At 39.2% G+C, this 22553-nt stretch overlaps 1 protein-coding gene across 1 annotated transcript in view; it reads left to right on the top strand.

The window, feature by feature from the left end:
* The window catches only part of PKHD1 (PKHD1 ciliary IPT domain containing fibrocystin/polyductin), a 499663-nt gene that overhangs the window by 190669 nt on the left and 286441 nt on the right, over nt 1-22553 (top strand). The window contains 6 exon segments of the mRNA XM_077162050.1: nt 1686-1896; nt 2265-2422; nt 8267-8458; nt 11842-11967; nt 14188-14244; nt 14496-14626. Of these exon segments, the coding sequence (XP_077018165.1) occupies nt 1686-1896; nt 2265-2422; nt 8267-8458; nt 11842-11967; nt 14188-14244; nt 14496-14626 (875 nt within the window).

Here is a 22553-nt window from a genome sequence, read left to right as displayed (position 1 = left end):
AAAATCAGCTTCAAAGATTCTCTGTGCTTTTTTTCATTCATTCTGACTTCACCATCATTTATAAGAAGGAATAGTTGAGAAACATCTTTGCTGTCTCTGATCTTGGTTCTCAATGTGCAGCTTGCATTTTGGTTCTGCGATGTGTAGCTTGCGTTGTAGAAGTTGATTGCATATTGAGTATTATGACCAACTGATCACAGAATTTGATATCCTTTTGTCTTTGCTAAACATTTTCTTATGATTGGTAGAGATTTTTTTAGCACAGACATTCTAAAGTGTATTATAGAATTCACATGTGTAAGAGCATACACATGAATAAACTTTATTTCATTTTATTGTTCCCAAAGGTTAAAACGTACAAACAAGGAATAAAATTAAAATTATTTTCTTTGGTGATGATTTATGTCTTAATTTTCACCTGCCCTATAATTAGAAATTCTGAACTCTGTAAATGTTTTCAAGAAAAAAATTATTGCCTAAGTAAACTTCAGAAATTATATCATTAACCCCAGAGACCTTTTTAAGCCTGGAACAACATTATTGATACAAATATCCCCCTCCCTGCACAGAGACAAATAAATAAAGAGGAGAGTTTAAAATAATTTGAAAATGATTTATCGTTGGCCACCTCTGTAGCTAGCAATTCAAGTATTATTACTTTACTTTAGTGCAACAAGGGAGGACAGAAACTTGCTGTGGGCTAAAGGTAAATTATGATCTATTGCAAAGGAGGAAGGAAATGTACTGAGGAAAGAGGAAGGAGTTGAGAGTAAGGCATGTGTTTTCTGAAATACTGCTTCGGATAACACTTCGGAAAACAAAAATAAACACAAAAAATCTTTTGCTTGACCCTTGCTGGAAATGGCCAGAGTAAACTGTGTGACAGACTGCCTTTTTCAATCTTTGATAGCTAAGGACTAGTGTTGTGGTGTAGGGAGGAATAGATGGATGCACCAGAGCCTAATGCAAAGCAAGATATCTAGAGTCATATATTCCCCGTTTCAACTTAGCTTCTTCAACTGTCCTGCACACAGTGTTGGAAGGGATCGTTTAAGATCTCAAGACTTAGGACAACCATTCTAAGGTAATTTTAACTTTCTACTCCACTTATACTGTTTGTGAAGTGAGCATGAGTCTTCAGATTGGGAGTTAGTTAAGAACTTCTGTCAGAGAGTCAAGTCATCATTCATTTTTATTTGAAATAGGAACAAGGTGGAAAAATTCATCCTCAAAATACAGTGTGTAGTAAGGAACGAAGAGGTTAAAATATATTGAAGATCTATTATGTGGCAAGGACCAAACTTGATGTTTCATAGATACTTTCGCAATTTATCCTCCTAGAACTGTGTGAGGGAAGACATTGCTACTTCTGTTTTGTAACCAAGGAAACTAAGGCCAAATGTACACATTCAGAACATGGCAAACTGGGAGCAATTGCAAGTTTAGTTTATCGCCACTTCCTGTACATTTCGTATCTTTGCACTCTCTACCCTGGATTATTTTTATTGCCACTATGTTATGCACAAGAAATCCATCATACAAAAAGAGTGAAGGAAATGGTGCTTCTTGATCCTGAGACTTGCTTTTCCAGGTTCTTCTTTCACAGAATTCTTTGGCTGAATAACATTACTTTTCTTATAAACTGCTGAAATATTTAAAGGCAAGATTTTCTCTGGCTCCTTTAGGTGCACTACCAGAAGTAATTGTCACCCATCTTCGAGCAGCGGCTCACGCCCATGACACAGTGTTGGCTCTGGAGGATGCCGTGGGCTGGTACCCTGGGGATGAGGTTGTTGTCATCAGTGGAATAGGTGAACCGGGTGCCAAACCGATGGAAGAAACTGTCATTGTGGAGACTGTGAACAATACAGACCTCCATCTGAGGACAGCCTTGAGGTATTGAGCTATCAATGTGGCTAAATTTAGAGGGAAGAAGATAAGGTTTTAACTGCACTGGAGTCTGGATCTTTGTATTTTTACATTAAATACAGTACATTAAATTACATTAGATAATGTTAGAAATTCTGACAAGAAAATTATAAAACATGAAATGTTCCATCTTATAGCAAGTGGTCAATGCAATAATTAGCTTAGTTCCTAATTTCTATGGACTTGTGCCCATGGTCTGCAACGTGTTTGAGTTTCTAAAGAAATAAGCTTACAAATGAACAACTACATTGATCTGGTGACTTACTAAAATAAGATTTGGAATGTGGTGTCTTCAGATGTGTCTTTCTCTTTAGCTCTCTATCTCTTTTTTTCAGATATTCTCATGACTTCACAGAGAGTTGGGTGGCTGGAGAACGCCAAATTTTAAAGGCCACAGTGGCTCTGCTCAGCAGAAGTATCACTATCCGAGGAAATTTCACTAACGAGAGGATGAGGCACCTTGATTCGTGCAAGGAGGTCAATGCTTCAGAAGGTAGAGAAGTATTTTACTGGGAAGTCCAATGAGTGAACAAGAATGGTCTCACTGTCAAATGATACATGGTGTTGCTTTGTTCGACTTCCTTCAAAATAGATAAACCATAATCTTTGCGTGTCCATAATATACTATTGCTTCCAGAATGCTTTTGTTAAGTTGTCACTTCACGACCTTGTGAAAGAGTTAGGCAAAAGTTTCCATTTGGGAAATTAATTACTTCTCCAGGGCAAAGCCAAATCCTTGTTAAAGCATTAAATCTAGGGAGTTGGATTAAATTTTCTAGTTGGATATTATAACAAAGTCTTAACTGTTGCCAGGCCCATTCTAATATACTTAGGAAATCTGAAATGCCACAGACATGGGCTCAGGCAGCACATTCTTACTGATTAGACTTATGACACACCTTTGTTTCCCCACAGCCTTTTTTTGACTTGTTTTCTGAGTGAAGTATCACATACTTTAGCAAAGTAGCTGAAAAAGTCTATTTATCTTCTAGTAGAATAACAGGTACTGAATCACACTGATGTGCCTATTAAACATCTATTTCAGGGATGGTTAGTTTAGTAGGTTATGTTTTGGTTTCCCAGCCTGTAGATTATGAGGCTTTCACATGTTATGAAGACATCATTTGTCAGCTTTGGTCCAGGATGGTGTGGGTGTCAAGGATGACCCTCAGGCATGAGTTCTAGATGGATGATGAGGCTACTTACTGAGATGGGAGAGAAGCAGGTTTTGGGGTGGGGGGGTGCATATCATGGGTTTAGTTTTGTACATGTTGAGACTGAGATGCCAGGCCAGGATTTGAGTAGAGATGCCTGGTAGTGTCTTGAACCTGGAAAAAATATTGGGTGTGGAGATCAAGCTCTGGGATGTGTCTGCCTGAAGGCACCTGTGGGTACAATGTTGGAATGCACCTGAGTGTGGAGAGTTGTTAGTAGTGCAAAGGCATTGACCCATTCTTTCCCCAGTTGTCCAGATCATAAATGAATTATTCTCTGAAAAATGTTTGCATAGCAGTGGGTTAGAATTCATTGACTGTCAAACTGACAATTTTGTTGAATCAGGATCTGTATTCTAGTCAAGCTGTCCTAGTAATTCTCAAAAAGAGGTTCTCAGATCACATTTTGGGAAATATTGCATTGATCCTGCTACAGGTGAGAATCGACTTCTAGGTCTGAGCCATTATAAATCTCTTAGCTCAAATGGAGAAAATCCCAGGTTTCACAATAGCTCTTAAATGTTACTGCAACATCCTCAAATAAAACTAAATTCAATGGCTTTAGTTAAAAAACATATATGTTACTCATCCCTTCTTCATGTGGCATTGAAGTGTGGAAATGACGTAGCTAAATTGATCAATACAAGGCCACTCAAAAATAGTGTGGAAGACTAGCAAAAATAATCAAAATCATGATAAATGTACAAATATTTTACCTTTTCATTCACCTTTTATATCATCCTCTGAGTGCTAGCAAAGGGCTGGACTCTAAAATTTACTGTGGATTATTTGGGATTATACAGTTTTGTATCAGTATAACTTCTTCTTTGCTTCATTAGCATAGGCAATAAGGAAATCAGTAAGAAGATAATTTCTTCTCCAAAATGAGCTTAGTTAACACCACTCAATGCCAAGTATTGATAGAAAGTGTCCTGGATCTTGAGGTCACAACACTTTGTAGCAATTGTAGCCATGGGCATTAAGTTTGTGTAGTCTTCTGCCCTTTTGATGTTACAAATCTAGTCTCAAAATAAGCTGGTAGCACAACTGAGTGTGTAAGGATTTATAGCTGCAGGGGCTATTCAGTTACATCACTAGAATTTTTTGTCATTTATACAGTATCATTATTGGTATGCCCCTGTATTAGTTTGCTAATACTGCCAGAAAGCAATATACCAGAATGGAATGGCTTTTAAAAGGGGATTTTATTAAGTTGCAAGCTTATAGTTCTAAAGCCATGAAATTGTCCAAATTAAGGCACCAACAGGAGGCTACTTTCACTCAAGAAATGCTGATACCATCTGGAACATCTTTGTCAGCTGGGAAGGCAGGTAGCTGCCATCTGCTGGTCTTTGTTCCTAGTTCTGTTGCTTCCAGCTTCTGATGCTAGTGCTTCCCTGTGTAAGCAACTGTGGGCCTTCACTTAGATTCTCCAGAACACAACTCTGGGTTCTGACCTGCTTAGTATCTCACAAGAAGGTACATGGTGATGTCTGCTGTGCTCTGCCCATGTCTACGCATCTGCTCTCTCTGTCGGCACTCCCAGCATCTCCAAATATCCATGTCTCTGTCAGCTCTGAAGCAATTGTTCTCCAGGTGTTTGCTTCTGAGGTTTCTCCAAAATGTTTTCCCTTTTAAAGAACTCTAGCAAACTAATCAAGACCCATCTTGAATGGGTGGAGTCACATTTTCATCTAATCAAAAGGTCACACCCACATTTGGGCATGCCACATCTCTGTGGAGATAATCTAATCAAAGTTTCCACCCTACACTAATGCATCATGATTAAAAAGAATGACTACCCTCACAAGATTGGATCAGGATTAAAGCTTGGCTTTTCTGGGTTAAGTAATAGTTTCAAACTGACATATTCCACCCTTGTACCCCAATAAAAGACATGTTCTTTCCATATAGAAAATACATTAATTCCATCACAATGTCACAAAAGTCTTAAACTATTTCAGTAACAACCCAAATTCCATACAAAGTCATAAACAGTACAAAAATCTCAAGTCAGTTGCAGGCATGGTCTGTCCTAAGGCAAAACATTCTTCTCTGGCTCTGGACCTGTAAAACTCAGAACAAGCTGTCTGCTGCCAATATACAAGGGAGGGACAGTGATAGGATACATGTTTCCATTGCCATAGGGAGAAATAAAAAGGAAAACAGGGGTCACCAGACCCAAAAACCCTGCAGGGCAAAGTCCATTGGATTTCAAAGTCTGAGAGTGATTTATCCTCGGGGCTTTAGAAAGCGACAGTCCCACCCTTTCCAAGGGCCTGCATAATGGCCTTGCTCTCTCTCCAAATGCTGGGGTGAGCTGCAATACTGGGGCACATGTGGACACCACCTTTCTCTTGGCTACACCCTCTCTAAACTTCAAGGCAGCACCTGGGATCTCTGCATGCTTCCAAAACAATGGGGAGCAGCTAGGCTCCCCCCAATCCCTGGTTTATGCTTTCTACCCTCTCCAAGGCCTGGGGTGGCAAAACTCTTCCTGAACAAGGAGGCGGAAGTCCCACCCTCTGCCTTCGAAGCAAACTCACTCTCTCCAAGGAAATGGGTGGGTTCATTCTTCAGGCCCAAGGTTTCTTGGGTTTAAACCTTAGCTTCCATGGTTCTGCCTCTGAAGTAATTTTTCCTTCAGTTTGTCCCTTTTCTGTCCCTTTTAGTCCAGACTGTCAGTGGTTCCATTTATACAGATCCTTTAACACTCTTTCTGTTTTCTATGTAGTGTGTAGAGATTGTAACTATCAGACAATAAGACTTTCCACAAATCCTTTCTGGTTAACTCCATTTTCAATCCTGGCTGTAACTGAAATGGCTGACTCGTTCCATGTTTGATGAAATCCTCATGTGGGATCCTATGTGGGTCTCACTTTCTGGAAGCCCAGAATTTTCCAAAACATCAATTTCTGTTTTCTCTTCACCTAAGAGTTTGGGTCTCAATTTATCTCTTTCCTTTCACTATAAGCTGCAAAGAGCAGCCAGACTGCATTTTCCACATTTAATTTAGGAATTTCTTCTGCTAAATATCCAAGTTTATCACTCTCAAATTCTGCCTTCCATCCACAAAAATGCCTTCCTTCCAGTTTGCAATGACATATTCATCATTTCTGTCTAAAGCCTTATCAGAAGTATCCATGGAGTCCACATTTCTACCAAGCCTTTTCAAAGCATTCTAGGCCTTCTCTATCAAGTTCCTTACAACTCTTCCAGAAACTTCTTCCCCTTATCCACTTAAAAATCTGTTCCAGCATGTTTGATATTTGCAAAATGCAGCAGCACCACAGTTCTAGTACCAAAATCTGTATTAGTTTGCAAAAGTTGCCAGAATGCAATGTACCAGAAATGAGTACAGCAAAGTAGCAGGCTACAAGATCAACATTCAAAAATCTGTAGCTTTTCTATATACTAGTAATGAACAAGCTGAGGGGGAAATCAAGAAACGAATCCCATTTACAATCGCAACTAAAAGAATAAAATACCTAGGAATAAATTTAACCAAAGAGACAAAAAACCTATATAAAGAAAACTACAAAAAACTGCTAAAAGAAATCACAGAAGACCTAAATAGGTGGAAGGGCATACCGTGTTCATGGATTGGAAGACTAAATATAATTAAGATGTCAATCCTACCTAAACTGATCTACAGATTCAATGCAATACCAATCAAAATCCCAACAACTTATTTTTCAGAATTAGAAAAACCAATAAGCAAATTTATCTGGAAGGGCAGATTGCCCCGAATTGCTAAAAACATCTTGAGGAAAAAAAACGAAGCTGGAGGTCTTGCGATGCCGGACCTTAAGGCATATTATGAAGCCACAGTGGTCAAAACAGCATGGTATTGGCATAAAGATAGATATATCGACGAATGGAATTGAATAGAGTGCTCAGATATAGACCCTATCATCTATGGACATTTGATCTTTGATAAGGCAGTCAAGCCAACTCACCTGGGACAGAACAGTCTCTTCAATAAATGGTGCCTAGAGAACTGGATATCCATATGTAAAAGAAGAAGTGGAATGGCTTTTAAGAAGAGAATCTATTAAGTTGCAAGTTTGCAATTCTAAAGCCATGAAAATTTCCAAATTAAGGCACCAACAATAGGAAACCTTCACTCAAGAAATGCTGATGCCATCTGGAACACCTCTGTCAACTTGGAACGCCTGGCTGACATTTGCTGATCCCTTGCTCCTGGGCTCCATTGCTTTCAGTCTCCATTTCCAGTGATTTCTTCTGTAGGCATCTGTGGGCCTTCACTTAGTTCCTCCAGGGTACAGCTCTGGGTTCTGACCTGCTTAGTATCTCATAGGAAGTCACATGGTGACAGTTGCTGAGCCCTACATCTCCAAATATCTGGGTCTTGTGTTGGCAGTGAAACAACTGTTTTCTAAGGGTCTGTATCTGAGGGTTTCTCCAAATTGCTTTAAAGAAGTGTGGTAAACTAATCAAGACCTACCTTAAATGGATGATGGATGGAGTCATAGCTCCATTTAATCAAAAGGCCTGTTTCACAATTGAGTGTACCACATCTCTGTGGAGATAATCTAATAAAAAAATTTCCAACCAAAAAATCGAATCATGATTTAAAGAAAAGGTTACCCCCAGAAGACTGGATCAAGATTAAAACTTGGCTTTTCTGGGGCACAAAATAGTTTCAAACTAACACAGTCCTCAAACTATAAAATAGCAAAATATAGGGGACACTCCATTGGACAGCTTAAGACTGAAAAGTGTGGTCCTTACATTCAGTGTGCACATATCTTCTCTAAAATGATCAACCATGAGATAGTCATTGTATTACACACTCCCTCCAGGAGATCTTTTGGAGTGAAATAAGCATCTATTTAGTGTGGGTCTGTGGGTTATAATCTTCTCTGTGACAATAAATTTAAGTGAGTGATTTGGGGGCTTCTGGAAATAATAGAGTGCTGGCAACATCATGTGCTTGGATCTTTTAATTAATAATCCACAGAGGAGAATCCAGGTAAAAGGGAAGAAATATTATTAAATGAAATAAACAATAATGGCTGACTTTGTGTCAACAGTGCCTTTCAAACTGGGAGATTTGTCTACAATGCTCCACGTCCACCTGACTTCATTCTATGTTTCAGGTAATTTGCAGGGCTGTTTGTATTCCAAAAGTGAGAAGATACTGGGGTCCAGGGATCTGGGTGCCAGAGTTATCATCCAGTCCTTCCCAGAGGAGCCCAGCAGGGTCCAGTTGAAAGGAGTGCAGTTCCGAGACTTGGGGCAAGCCTTCCATAAACATCTGAGCTCACTGACTCTGGTGGGAGCTATGAGTGGTAAGAAGTCCAGGTTTATGATCTCATTTTTCTGTCTTCTCTTTCCCATGCTCAAGTCACTGCATGTGGGAAATCATAACAGGTAATATGGCAAATATGGGGCTTCAGAGAGGGATAGCATTTATTCTCAAGGTGCTTGTACTCTAGATCAGTGATCCTCAAACTTCAGTTGGCCTGATAAAAAAATCACTTGGGAGTGTATTAAAATAGACCCTGCCACACAAATTCTGGTCTAAGATGGGCTTAGGATTTGAAGTTTTAACAACAAAATCTTAAGATTTCAAATTAGGTATCCCAATGAGTACACTTTGAAAATATTGCTGTAGGTGTGCAGGAGTAGAATGAACCTGGCCAGCTATTAACTAGTTTTGTGACTACAGACAAATTAGCATCAAATAGTGTAGATAATCAATGCTGTGGGAATCTAGACAGAGCAGGGAGCACTTTTATTTGAAGTTGTCCTAATTCACAGGAATTAGGAAAACAAAGCAGGATGGGTTGAGAATAGAAACTTTTGGGAGAACATGGAGCTGGCAGGGTTTGCAAATCTTGGCCAGAGCTGAAGATACTGGAAGGGAGCAGGGAACATCAAGTCCAGTTGAGAACAATAGAAGACAGACAAGATTGCTAGGTTTCTTGACCGGGAAGGAGGAGAGGAGACCAAAACTTGATTAAAGGAGCTTTGTTGTGAAGCGATGCTCAGGTGGGCTGAGGCTTAAAATGGCGACAGCCCTGAGCAGGGAAAGAGATACAGCTTATATAGGATGGTTGGCAGGGGTAGGGAAAGGGAGGTGCATTTTCACTGTCTAGCTTGGGCGTGAGAAATTGGCAGACTAAGCTTGATCATAAGCAGCTGGGGCTGTAACTGCCAGAGGCAGGGGTGGTGGTGTGGTGTTGGATAAGGGGAGCTATCACAGGAATGCAGCTGCCAGAGGGGGATACAAGGACACTCATGAGACTGCTGTGTGGGTGAGGGTAGGTTTGTTTTTGCAAGGAGCCTCCTGAAAGTTATGAGTGAGGGAAGTTTTCTGGCATGTTAGCTAAGGGTTGGTTACTTCAAGGGGGAAGTTGTTCTGCCTAGCAAAGATTGGAACTGAAAGGAAGAATATAGCCAGATGCACTGATAGAGGTTCTAAAACCAAAGTTGGAGAGATGAAGGAGGATCTGCAGTGAAAACTCAATGTCAGAAGCTGATATGCCGAGTCATAGAATTGGGGTTCAGATGCTAAGTAATAAGGACAGCAGCTCCATTTCTGAGTTATCTTTCCAACCCTCAGGTTCCTCCAACATCCAACATTGGAGCTTTGCCTTCCTCTCAAGGCATGGTCCTGGGACGGTGTAGGGCTTCAGAGGTTGATGCTTGACAAAGGGTAACAAGATACTTGGTGGTGCCGGTGAGCCTTGGGAGATGGTAGGAGTTCAGTGGGTAATGACAGAGTCATCCTTGAGTTTATTGAGGATAGGATCCTTGCTAGCTGACTGCAATGTTTTCCCTCATTTCAAATCATCTGCACACCAAGGATGTCTATCCTAAGCTTCGAGATCTGTTTCCATTAAAAATTAATCTTTAACATTCAATTAGGGGGATGTTTCCTAACGTGGGCCCTTCCCTAGTACATTGGGATGATTACTGTCCTTGTGTCCTTTTCTCTGGCTCTTTGGTTTCTTGGTGCTTACAATGATACAAAATATTTGACATGGGGGCCAGCTCCATTATTAGTGAAGGCAGGTAATCACCTATCAGCTATCATTGAACATAATCAAAGCCCTCCCTTGCTCAAAATTCACTTAATCCGTCTCCATCCCCCTGTTTCAACCAAAGTAGCTGCACTTTTTTTTGATTATTATACATTAGGTTTTATTTAAAGAAAAGGTATGGTGCTTGAAGAAAAGTTTGAAAACCACTGAGTTAACACATTATCCCCTGTAGGTCTCAGTTAAAATGCAAATATGTTTGTTTCCTGGGAGGGGGTAACACATTAACCCAGAGGTTAGAAACTTCTGGCTTGCTTGCCGAAGGATCTTCTATTGTTTCAGGCTGTGAAGGACCTCATGCTCTGTCTGTCCATCAGTCATTGGAGTTAGAGGGCATTGGAATCTTTGCATGCTACTTTGGAAGGTTTACCAATCCCTGAATTCCACCTGTGAATAATCAGTAAACACATTTGTACTTATTGGTTGTTTAGATAAGCAGACACATTCTGATAGGATGATATTATAGGAGGATATTGTGGAGTTAGGCTAAGTCTATAGCAGGTAGTGTTTCCTGCAGAAGAGGATATGGGTGGGTTTTCTTATTGGGGTGGATCCTTGGTGAGTAATGTGAGGTCAGGTACTAGGGAAGCTGAGATGGAGGAAAATGTGGAGGCCTAGATAAATGATGACTATAGAATTGAGAATTTTCTAGATAGTCCTAGTTTTCAAAGTTAAATTATTCCATAAACCAAACTAATTTTTCCAATATTCCCCAAATTTAGCATCTGTATAATACCTTTCTGGAGATAATGCAAAACTCCTTTTTCAGGAGTTATGATTTGATTATGTGAGTAATGTAACTTGTGTTATGTTACAGTCAGATTCCCCATCAGACTGAAAATACACAAGTGCAGAATCCACTTAATTTCGTTTATCTTTATATACCCGGAATGAAGCACAAAGCCTAAAAGATGTGGTTGATACTCAGTAGATATTTACTCATTGACTGACCCATATCACATAAACTGGTTTGGAATTCATAAAATATGCCTATGGAGTCAGTGTAATGATTTTTCTTTTAGCATAGTGGATTCACTTCTGCTTTAGACCAAATGTGAGTCATGTTCTTGAGGTCAGTTTCTGGCTTTGCTTGCAGTGTGTTATGAGAATCTCTGGTTGTCTTGGGTCAGGATTATCATTGCCTGACAAAGTGGAAATATTATTCACAGCTCAAGAAATAATGACCACATCTCCTCATGCCAGATGCAGTTGTCATAGACCAGGATTGGCCCATATGTGGTACTCTTCATATTGTTCTCCACTTCTCCCTAGAAGTCTGTCTGCTACACTGCAATGAGACTTGATATAAAAGATGGTGGCCAGTAATAAATCTTGACAGCCATGCATTCTTTTGGGATTTGCTCAGTTTCTCATCCTTCTCTGCTTTCACTTTTTAACACTTGACCCTTGAATTTAACCTTCTTTAGCTCATAGCCGTCTTTGAGTCCAATTGACCTGAGTTGCCCATTTTCTTGATTGTTTGCTGCCTCTAACTCCTTGTCTCCCAAGTCTCATTATTGTATGGGGTTGCCTTTAGCTATAGCGTAGCTTGCTTTGGATTTGAGTAACAGAATATGAAGAGCCTTCGAGATCCAATTCTAATTCTGACCTTACTCTTTCCTATTCAGATTCCTATATTCAAGGTTGCTCAGTGTGGCACTCCTTCAGTAGAGGCCTCAGCATGTTCAGGACTTCAGGCCTGAAAGTGGACAGTAATGTATTCTATAATATTTTAGGCCATGCAGTGCTGGTGGGTAAGTGAAATAAACTTGTTTGCTTTTGTTGTTCTTGTGTAAGACAGCGTTTTCAAGAGGAATTAGCCTCAAATTTTGAATTCCCAATTTATAAAAACTTGGCTTCTGATCATTAAAAATAGGTTATAATGCAAAATTCAAAGTTTTTATCCAGTCTCAGAGATTGCCAATCCTGGATGTTGGCCAAGGAATTCAAATCTGGAGTTCTGTTCTTAATTCCTCCTGTAGAGTGCTGAAGAAGTCCATGTTTCATAATGTCCTGACTGTTACCTGTCTCCACTTTTGCCTCCTAAAATTCATTCTCCATACAAAATCCAGAATGATCCTTACAAGTTTCAAATCTCATCATGCTACTCCTCTCAAAACGCTTTAAGAGTTTCTGTTTGCTCTTAATGTAAAATCCAAAATTCTTAAACTGGCTTAAAAGACCCCTTCAATGATCTTGTTCCTGTTTACTTTTGCAAACATGCCTTGCTTTTTTTCTCTTCCCATGTACTCTAGTGCCACTGGCTTATTTTATTTTAATTCTTTCAATGGGTCTTTCTCCTGCCTCAGGGCCTTTGCACAAGCTCTTCTTCTCTGTTCACACCACTTAATCTCCTCCTGCAATCTCCTTTCCCTACCTATCCACCCCCACCTCTAGGACAAATCCTTCTGTTTAAGCCCTTTTAACACCAATCAGCACTTACTGATTTAAATTTATACACTGTATTTGTGATCATTTGATTGATGTCTACTTTTACCACCAAACTTTATGAGGGCATCATATCCTTAGTTCTTGCACATTAACTTGTACATTGTAGGTGTCTATTGAAAAAATTAATTATATGATGAAAAAATTACTGCTTATATCACAATGAAAGAGCAAATCAGAGGTTTTTACTGAAAGTAAAAATAAAGTTACATTTGTTAAGTAGTGCTTTTTTTTTTTTCTGTATCTGTGTTGGTATTTATTAACTGCAAGCAACTTTTCCAGGCTAGGTTCTTCCCTGATAATCTTTTGTATAATACATAGGATCGGTATAGATACATATAGACATAGATACATAGAGATAGACACACATACATTTTTATATTATTAGTAATATTAAGTATGTTACTCCAGAACATTAAATAGTGCTTTACATTTAAATTAATTCTGTGATATCATTGGTGGGAAATGTATGTATTTCAGCTCAGAACAATCTGTTGAGATAAACGCTACTTTCTCTAATCCTGAGAGGAAATCTGTTCAGTGGGGAAATCTAGATTATATAAACTTGCTTGAAAAGAAATTCTAGCTCTAAAAGATAAAGAGCTAAGGATACAAGAGGTGACCAGACAAGGTACAGAAGAGTTTTCGGATTGGAAGAATACAGCCATAGGAAAGACAAACTTATGAGTGTAGGATTGACTTTATTATTTTGTGGAAAGGAAAAGTTTCATGAAACCTGGAACAGAAATTCAGCAAGTTACCTCAATATATTATTTTTGCAGAAAACAATGATATGAAATAGACATTAACTAGGTAAGGAAGAAGAACCTGGAGGAGGGATATAGCTTTAGTGCTCAGAAATCGTGAATTGAAGGCTCTCAGCATCTATTGTATTGCAAGTGAGAGAATTAAAAATTTTTAGTGCATTATAGACAAAATTCTCAATCCCATGCACAATGCATTTGCAAACCCAGATTTTTGAAATAATGTGGAAAGTCCAGACACTTAAAGACCTAGCTATTTGGGGTTCTTTAATATTAATTAAATTCCTATTCATACCATGAAAATGACTGATATCTCCCATTCTGTAACATGGTCCATCTTTTAAACCCAAATTTCAATGGGTGCCAGATACTGTGCAGTCTTCTCCTCCAGGAGGTGCCAGATGTTTCAGGAGAAGAAGGGGGCTGGCAGACAGCTAGCTGGTGGCCAGTTTGGACAGCAGAACTGGGGTTGGCACTGACACAAATGTGTGTACATTTGACTATGGGGACAGTAACTCTTCTTAAGAACTGAAAGAATAGATCTATTTCTCCCTCCTTCTCTGTCTCTGTCTCTCATTCTGTTTAAATGAGCTTCTAACCCATAGTACTCTAAAATTGAAAAGTTCATATGATCAGCATCTCCTTGACTGGACTATAGATAAAAACAATAAAAAAACAACTCATTAACCAAAAGTAGAAATAATGTCATAGTGCCCATCGCTTTGATGAACACCATAAAGTAACTTAGTCTTTTGTTCTCAGGGACATACCCGGAGATAAGGTATACCTCTTGGAACACTATACCTGAAAGAAGAAACGGTAACTATACAAATAGGTTTTAAATCTATTACAGTCCATTTAAATTGTTAGATGTTTTATAGATGGGCCTTATGGCACATTGTTATATGTCTTAAATTTGGTGAGCATGTTAAATGCCTTCTAAATATATATTACATATATGTAAGCAATTCATTATGTGAACTATAATGTGTATTAGTAGAAGCTAGAGTGTGTAACTTTTAATCATGTTAATGAATCCCCTGTGTTTGATTTTTATTTTCAAAAAGTAGACTGGTCAGAACAAGGAAATATAATAAGAAACAATGTGATCATCAGTGTTTCTGGCACCGAGGGACTGTCCAGTCCTGAAGTGTTGTCACCATCTGGAATCTACATCCACAACCCCACCAATGTTGTTGAGGTAAGATCTTCAGCTCTGCCGAGAGGGTCAGAGCTAAGAGGGCATGAAGTTTACCCTAATATTTGGTTGGAGTGGCAGCATCACTGACATGGTATGAAATGTTTTACTTGTTGTAGATTAGTATTGAGAAATTAATTTATGTTTTTATATTAAACAAATACTTCAGGATAAATATATTCATCTTTCCTCTCAGAACTCTCATGAACACTCTTTGAAGCAATATCTGTTTGGAACAAAGCAAAGGAGATATTGGTAACTTTCTGTTTGTTTAGATTAATGTAAACGAAAATAGCATCCTGAACTATCCACTGTGGGTGTTGATTTTTTGTCTCTATTGATTCTGATACCAATTATTTATTACATTTTGCCCTTTTAGAGTGTTCAAAAATGAGGGTCAGCAAGAATATCATACAGCAGTGAGCATGCAGATTCCAGGAGGATAAAGCACTCCTTGTTTTTTACTCCATTATTTTGTACAGTTGAACATGTCTCTTTTTTTGATAAATTTCTCTGTAAACATTTAGGAAATAAATTTTCCAGGGCTCATTTGAATCACAGATCTGTGAGTGAGGAATTTTATCAGATTAGTGAAATGGCCCCTTAATTCCTCCTTTCCCGATTATTTCATCCTATGTATTATCTATGAAAAGGTTAGGGCCCTAGTTCTTCCAAGGTGCTTCTCTGGGCCTCTACTGCATAGTGACAATTATGCCAACTTTCTGAGGAACCAAGAGAGCTACCTTCTCTGTTTCAATTACCTTCAGCTGAATAATCCCTAATAAAAGTTGTGGTTCTCTTCTCAACCCTCCTCCAAACTCTTAATTATGTTTATTCCAAGTACAGCACTTACACACCATTTTAGGTGCCTAATGGGGGCAGCTAATATGCCAGTGAGGAAAGGAGGCAGAACTGCATGGATTTCAGTGAACCAAACTCTACACCAGGAACAACTGGAGCTGCTTTTAACATGTCGGCACCTATAGGGCTTATCGCATAATTATGCCAGCAAATTTGGGGGCCTGACAACCATGTTTTGGCATGATTTCTTGGATCGCATAATCTTGACTATATTAAAATGCCTAGAGGAAATTAAACCCTTGAGATTGCTCAGTTTATCTTCCTGCCTGAGGCTAGAATGGATCTAAGTCCAGCATCAAATGCCTGGGTGCTAACTGAGTTTTCTTCAGTGAGTAGCATATGGTCTCTGTGCCAGTTTGAAATGATGCATGTCCCCTAGAAAAGCCATGTTTTAATCCTAATTCCATTTTGTAAAGGCAGCTGTTTCTTCTAATTCCTATTAAGTACTGTATGTTTGAAACTTTAATTATCTCCCTAGAGATGCGATTCAATCAAGAGTGGTTGTTAAGCTGGATTAGGTCTTGATTACTTTACTGGAATCCTATAAAAGAGGAAACATTTTGGAGAAAGCTTTAGAATCTGGGAGCAGAAACCCCCCCAGCACCATGAAGCAGAGTCCACCAGCCAGCGACTTTTGGAGATGAAGTAGGAAAATGCCTCCTGGGGAGCTGGAGAGGAAGCTAGCAGATGGCGCTGTGTTTGCCATGTGCCTTTCCAGCTGAGAAAGAAACCCAGACTGTGTACACCATGTGTCTTTCCACTTGAGAAAGAAACCCTGACCATGTTCACCATGTGCCTTTACAGATGAAACAGAACCCCTGAACTTCATTGGCCTTCTTGAATCAAGGTATCTTTCCCTGGATACCTTAAATTGGACATTTCTATAGACTTGTTTTAATTTGGACATTTCCACAGCCTAAGAACTGTTAAATCACAGCTTATTAAATTCCTCTTTTTAAGAACCATTCCATTTCTGGTATATTGCATTCCGGTACCTAGCAAACTAGAACAATCTCCCACATAGGTACAATGGCTGCTGACCTACAAAAAGAAGAATGGAGCCCGCCAGTGATGCAGAGAATCAGAGGGCCATCTGAAAAGCAGATGAGTTGCCTGACCCTTTGCTGACTGTCCTGTAGCAATGGCTAACCAACCTCCTTTCACAGCTTCAGATGCCTTCCATTTCCATTCATTTACTTTCCTCTTCTTAAATCCACTTTACAAATCTGAAAAAAATCTCATTGCATGTGTTCTGAGAATGAGGTTTCAGGTACAGTTGGTATAATTGATTGAATTGTGTCCTCCAAAAAGGCATATTCAAGTCCTACCCACTGGCCCTGTGAATGTGAGCTTATGTGTAAATAGGGTCTTTGAAAATGTTCTTAGTTAAGATGAGGACAAACTGGGTTACAGAGAGCCCTAATCCAATATGACTGATGTCCTATGAAGAGTGGGAATTTGGATACAAATAGAGACAGGGAGAGGGACCGCCATGCGATAGAGGCAGAGACTGAGGTATGCTTCTACACACCAAGGAATGCCGTGGGTGTTGGTCATAGTAGCATGAGATTGTGAATGTAATTAATACCACTGAATTGTATACCTGAAAGCAGTTAAAATGAGAAAATTTAAGTTATATTTATGTTCCTACCTAAAAAGTTAAAAAGTTGTAAATATAATACACTTTTATTCCCAAGGGATAGGAAGGCCACAACAGTAGCAATAAAAATGTGCCTGTGTGTTGGTATAATGCATGGAACAGAAAGAGATGTGTTAGAAAACCTGCCCTCCTCCAGGTTATGTTTGGATTCATGTGAGTGAGGTTCCCTTACTCTGAAGCTCTGTTTCATGGGTGGTGGCTTCCATGTCCTGCTATGTGAGTGGCTCAGAGTCTGACTGCCCCTTAGGGGAATGTACTCAAGGCTGTGTATGTTCACTTTTCATGACCCCTTCTCCTGCTTTGCATTCTACTTTTCTGTCAGTCTGGCAAATCATTATTTTTAAAAAGTCACATATTACTGTAATTAATTGGTATTTTTGTTTTTTTGTTTTTTTAACTTTTTCATTTAAAAATAATTTTAGGCCCACAAGAAGTTGTAAAAAAAAAGAAATCACACAAAAACCCAGAGATCCTTCCCCTAGCTTCCCCAACAATAATGTTATGCATAACCAGGGACATTGTTAAAACCAAGAAACTGACACTGGTGCAATATTAGTAACTAAACTACAAACTTCATTGAGATTTGAAGAAGGTGACTTAATCCTAGTTACTGGGAAACCAATACTGAAAGCCTAAATACTCTCCTCACATACACGAGTCTGGCCTTGAACTTGGTAGGCAGGCAGGCAGGGGAAGAGAAGACATGAATCCCTAAGTCTCAGCAGTGATTTGTGGTCACATGTTATTACAGAATTTTCCTGACCTAGAGCCAAGGACCAACTCTCAGCTGTAGTGTCAAGAACTTATCTTGGCTTCCAATTATCCATCACTACAATTCGCTCACCTTCAACCCTGCATGATACAAGAGAATTTCTCAAGTATGATATTTCTTTTTAGTTTTCATAGCTACAAATAGTCCACCTACATCCCTGTCCAGGCTGAAGCTGAACAAAATCCAGGGTGGTTTCTCTGAGAAGCAAACCTGAGCTTTGTGTCTCCTTGTCTGTGAAGAATAAATCATAATGGGATAGCCCTATTTGAGTGGTTTTGTGTATTTTTTTTTGCACACTTCTTGGGCAGGTCTTTGCCATACTTTCCAAAAACAGATGGGTGGTGGTTCTTTCATGCATCACCCTGTAACTTCCTAAAGCACTCCACTGCCCAGGCTACCTTCCTTCAACAATGCCAGCATCAGTCATTTCTTTTACAGGGTAATCTGCCTGGAGGCTCCAGCTTTCTAAAAGACATAACCTATGTTAACCTCTTCCCATTTTTCAAGCTGGAAATTCTCTGTTTTCAAGCAGTCAGGGCCTGTTCACTTCCAGAGATCTAAAGTCTCCCCTATTTATATACTTGGAAATTTCCCATGACCAGACTCCTGTTTAGGATGTTCCATGAAAAACCCTAAAGAAGAAATCTTTAGAACTATTTTTTTCTAATTTGAGGGAAATTTGTTCTGGTTTGGTGAATCAATTTTGTAAGGAATTCTGTGTTTAAACACCCTGCTTCAGGTCTCTAACTCCCCCTACTCAATAGGTAATGTATATTTAAGAGCTGCCTGAAGGGTTAACTCACTTTTTTTCCGGTGACTATAGATGTACACCTCAAGGAGCTGGCTTACTTGGGCAGTTAATTTCTCCCTGGAATTTCTCTTGCTTGAATGTCCATAATACATTGACTTCCACAAAGAATTGATTTCCACACAAAATTCCCTGCTTGCCTTAAACCCTTCCCTGCAAGCTGCCAGCTGCCTGCATAAATATGTATTTTTTTCTTTGAATCATTTCTAGCATACCCAATTGGAATTTAATAAAAAAAAGGTCTGGAAAGTAAGTGATCTGACTATTCAAGTACTTCTTTTATAAGAATAGTAAGGCTTGTCAGCTAACAGAGGACCAATGCTGCAATATACTACTCAACTATAGGGAAAGTCAGCATTTGGAAGGCATTTTTATATGATTACTCAGAGGCTCCATAAATACTAATGGCATTGGCGCAATGATTGAAGAAATCCATCCATTTAGGGAAAATGCATGCCTTCTGAGCACGTATTCTGGCAAAGGTATTGAGTAAGGAGGTAGCCCTGGAATATTCTTTAAATGTTTGAATCTTTCTCTCCTAGTAAAGTTTTGGTAATGAACTACCATCCTTTGGTAATGAAATAGAGTCCTGTGTCCAAGTAAAATTATGAAGATGTTCTAGTTTGCTAGCTGCCAGAATACAGTATACCAGAAATGGAATGGCTTTTTTAAAAAAGGGAATTTAATAAATTGCAAGTTAATGTTTTTAGGCCATGGAAATGTCCCAATTAAAGCAAGTCTATAGAGATGTCCAATCTAAGGCATTCGAGGAAAGATACCTTGATTCAAGAGGGCTGATGAAGTTCTCTCTCCTGTGGAAAGGCACATGGTGAACACAGTCAGGCTTTCTCTCTTGGCTGGAAGGGCACATGGCAAACACTGTCATCTGCTGGCTTCCTCTCCAGCTCCCTGGGAGGTGTTTTCCCTTCTTCATGTCCAAAAGTCGCTGGCTGTAGACTCTGCTTCGTGGTTCTGCCGCATTCTCTGTTGTGGCTTTCTCGTGGCTTGATCGTTCTTCTCTGCTCTCTCTGAATCTCCCCTTTTCTCCAAAATGTTTCCTCTTTTATAGGAGTCCAGGATACTAATCAAGTCCACCTGGAATGGGTGGGCTTGATTAGGATCCATTTAATCCAGCTTAACAACCACTCTTGATTGGAGTCACATCTCCAGGGAGATGATCTAATTAAAGTTTCAAACATACAGTACTTAATAAGGATTGGAAGAAATGGCTGCCTTTACAAAAGGATTAGGATTAAAACATGGCTTTTCTAGGGCACATACAGCATTTCAAACTGGCACAGAAGGTTATTTTTGGTAATTAAATAGAGATCTCTGTCCAAGTGAGATTATGGAGTTTAGCTTCTAGTGCACCTTTCTCATCATTTGTATACTTGAAGTAAAGGTGGCTGTTGAAAAAGTCCTCTTTTCCTGACCTTCAGGCCTTATAGAGATACAGCTGTTCAGTGCAGGTTATATGTACTACCTGGGATCAATTTTAATTGTATAATTATGATTGAGAATCACCATCTATGTACTTCCTTGTGTATTCTATATGGACTGTAGAGATATATTGGGCATTTGTATTTGCCAACCCACAGACACTGATTCTTCCTAAGGTTAAGAATCATAAATGTATGTTCTGTTTTCTAGCCCAAAGGGAAGAATTGAGATAACAGATTCAATGCTAATGCATGTTCTTCTGGGAGAACCTAATGGCAGATTCAATTATTTAAAAAATGATGAATACCCCCTAGTAAAGATTGTTGAAGCATTCTTATTGTAATTAACCGTGTTTTCACACTTAGGTTGTTCTTTCCATCCAAATTTGGAGGTGGGATATTGAAGAGTGAACATGGGTTATTTAAACAATGCAGGGCTCTATTTTAGACTTTGGACCAGGGACTTGTAATCAAAATAGTATTGACAATTTGGGCCACATGATTCTTTGTTGTGGGGACTGTTCTGCATAGCAGCATCCTGGGCTCCACCCACTAGATCTCAGCAGCACTATCCCCTTCTTTCTTCCTCACCCTACTCCCCACTCCTAGTTCTGACAGCCAAAAATGTTTCTAGAGATTTCCAAATGTTCTCTGGGGAACAAAATCACCCCTGGTTAACAACCACTGCTCCAGATCTTGCTACTCCAGGATAATTGGAGTGTTAGAGATGGCCCTGGTGCCCTGAAGTCATGTTGATGTCCTGAATAGTAATTTAATTTAATATTCACTAATATCCAAAAGTCACTTTTGCCAAGTACCATGTGGTAGGCAAGGCACATGACTAGAATTGTAAATGGATTTTTAATTAAAATGTTTCAAATATTGTTGTTCAGTATATTTTATCCACCACTGGGGAATGGGGCAGGTCACTGCAAACCCTCCTGCCCTGACTTTGACCTGGGGACAAAAACTTTACATCATATTCTACTGCTTACATTTTTCTTTATTTGTGTATCTAAGACCTTAGCACTATTGTTTGGCATCCTGGCTGGGTCCTCTGACATTTTCAGACTTTGGTATGGATGGAGCTGACTTTTAGCTCTGTGACTTTGGGCAAGTTACTGAACAATTCTGATGTTAAGTTTCTTCAGTTTTCTTTTAAATTTATAATAAGAATATCAAAACTCATAGTTTGTTGTGAAATTAGAAAATTAGATGAGTGTATAGAATCTGGTACCTCTCAGGCTGAGAGAAGACAGAAGCACACACATACATAGGATTTAGTACAGCAGCTCAATCTATTCCCTCCACAAAAAGCATTGCCACTGTGCAGCATCTTGATGAAGCTCTGTACTGGGAAGACAGCTATGTGAAGACAGAAGCAGAGATTGGAGTTGGTTTGTGATGGTTAAGTTTATGTGCCAACTTGGCTAGGTTATGGTATCCAATTGTTTGGTCAAGCAAGCGCTGGCTTGATTGTTACTGTGGGGACATTTTATGGATTTAAATAATTAGTCAGTTGTTTAATTGACTATAACTGATTGCATCTACAATCAATAAAGAAAATGATCTTCTGCAATGAGAGAAATCTCATCCAATCAGTTGAAGGACTTAAAAAGAGAGATGATGATTTCAACAGTTAGAAAGAAGAATTTCTATCTTTACTACGGTCAGCTAGCTTTTCCTAGGAAATTCATTGGAATCTTTATTGGAGTTCCCAATTTGTGGCCCATCCTATGGAATTTTGAATTGTCAATCCCCATGGTCATGTGAGCCAATTCCTATAATAAATCTCATAATATTTATATATATACATATAGTTGGTTCTATTTCTCTGGAGAAACCTGATTCCAGAGCCACAGCCAAGGAACACTTGGGGCAACCAGAAACTCGAAGAGGCAAGAAGAATTCCTCTCTAGAGGATTGGTTCCTAGAGAACAAGACAGTCCCAGCACCTTGATTTTAGACTTCTAGCTTCCAGATCTGTGAGAAAATAACTTTTGTTGTTTTAAGCCACCAAGTTTGTGGTGGTTTGGTATGGCAGCCCTAGGAATCTAATTCATGTCCTCAATTTTTATCAGAGTTATTTTCTGCCTGATTATGTAGAGAGGAGGAAGGGAATAAGCTCCTCTGAGATATGCTGTTGAGAGGATTAAGATGCAGTTCAGGAAGGCATATGAAAATGTCCATAAAAGAGTCACCTTGTCATTTATTTCACTTCTAGAATTGAGGTTGCAATTCAAATGCTTGTAGGGACTAAGGAGGCATCACAAATAAGTAAAGCAGATAGGGTGAGGGCTATGGAAAAATAATCTACAATCCAAGAGTAGATGATCCAAAAAGCCTCTTCTTAGCGCCAGATAATCCAGGATTACTCCATAGGAATTCAG

Source organism: Tamandua tetradactyla, chromosome 5, assembly GCF_023851605.1.
Source record: "Tamandua tetradactyla isolate mTamTet1 chromosome 5, mTamTet1.pri, whole genome shotgun sequence".
NCBI lineage: Eukaryota > Metazoa > Chordata > Mammalia > Pilosa > Myrmecophagidae > Tamandua > Tamandua tetradactyla.
The sequence above is the reverse complement of the archived record's forward strand: the minus strand, read 5'-3'. Positions and strand labels throughout refer to the sequence as shown.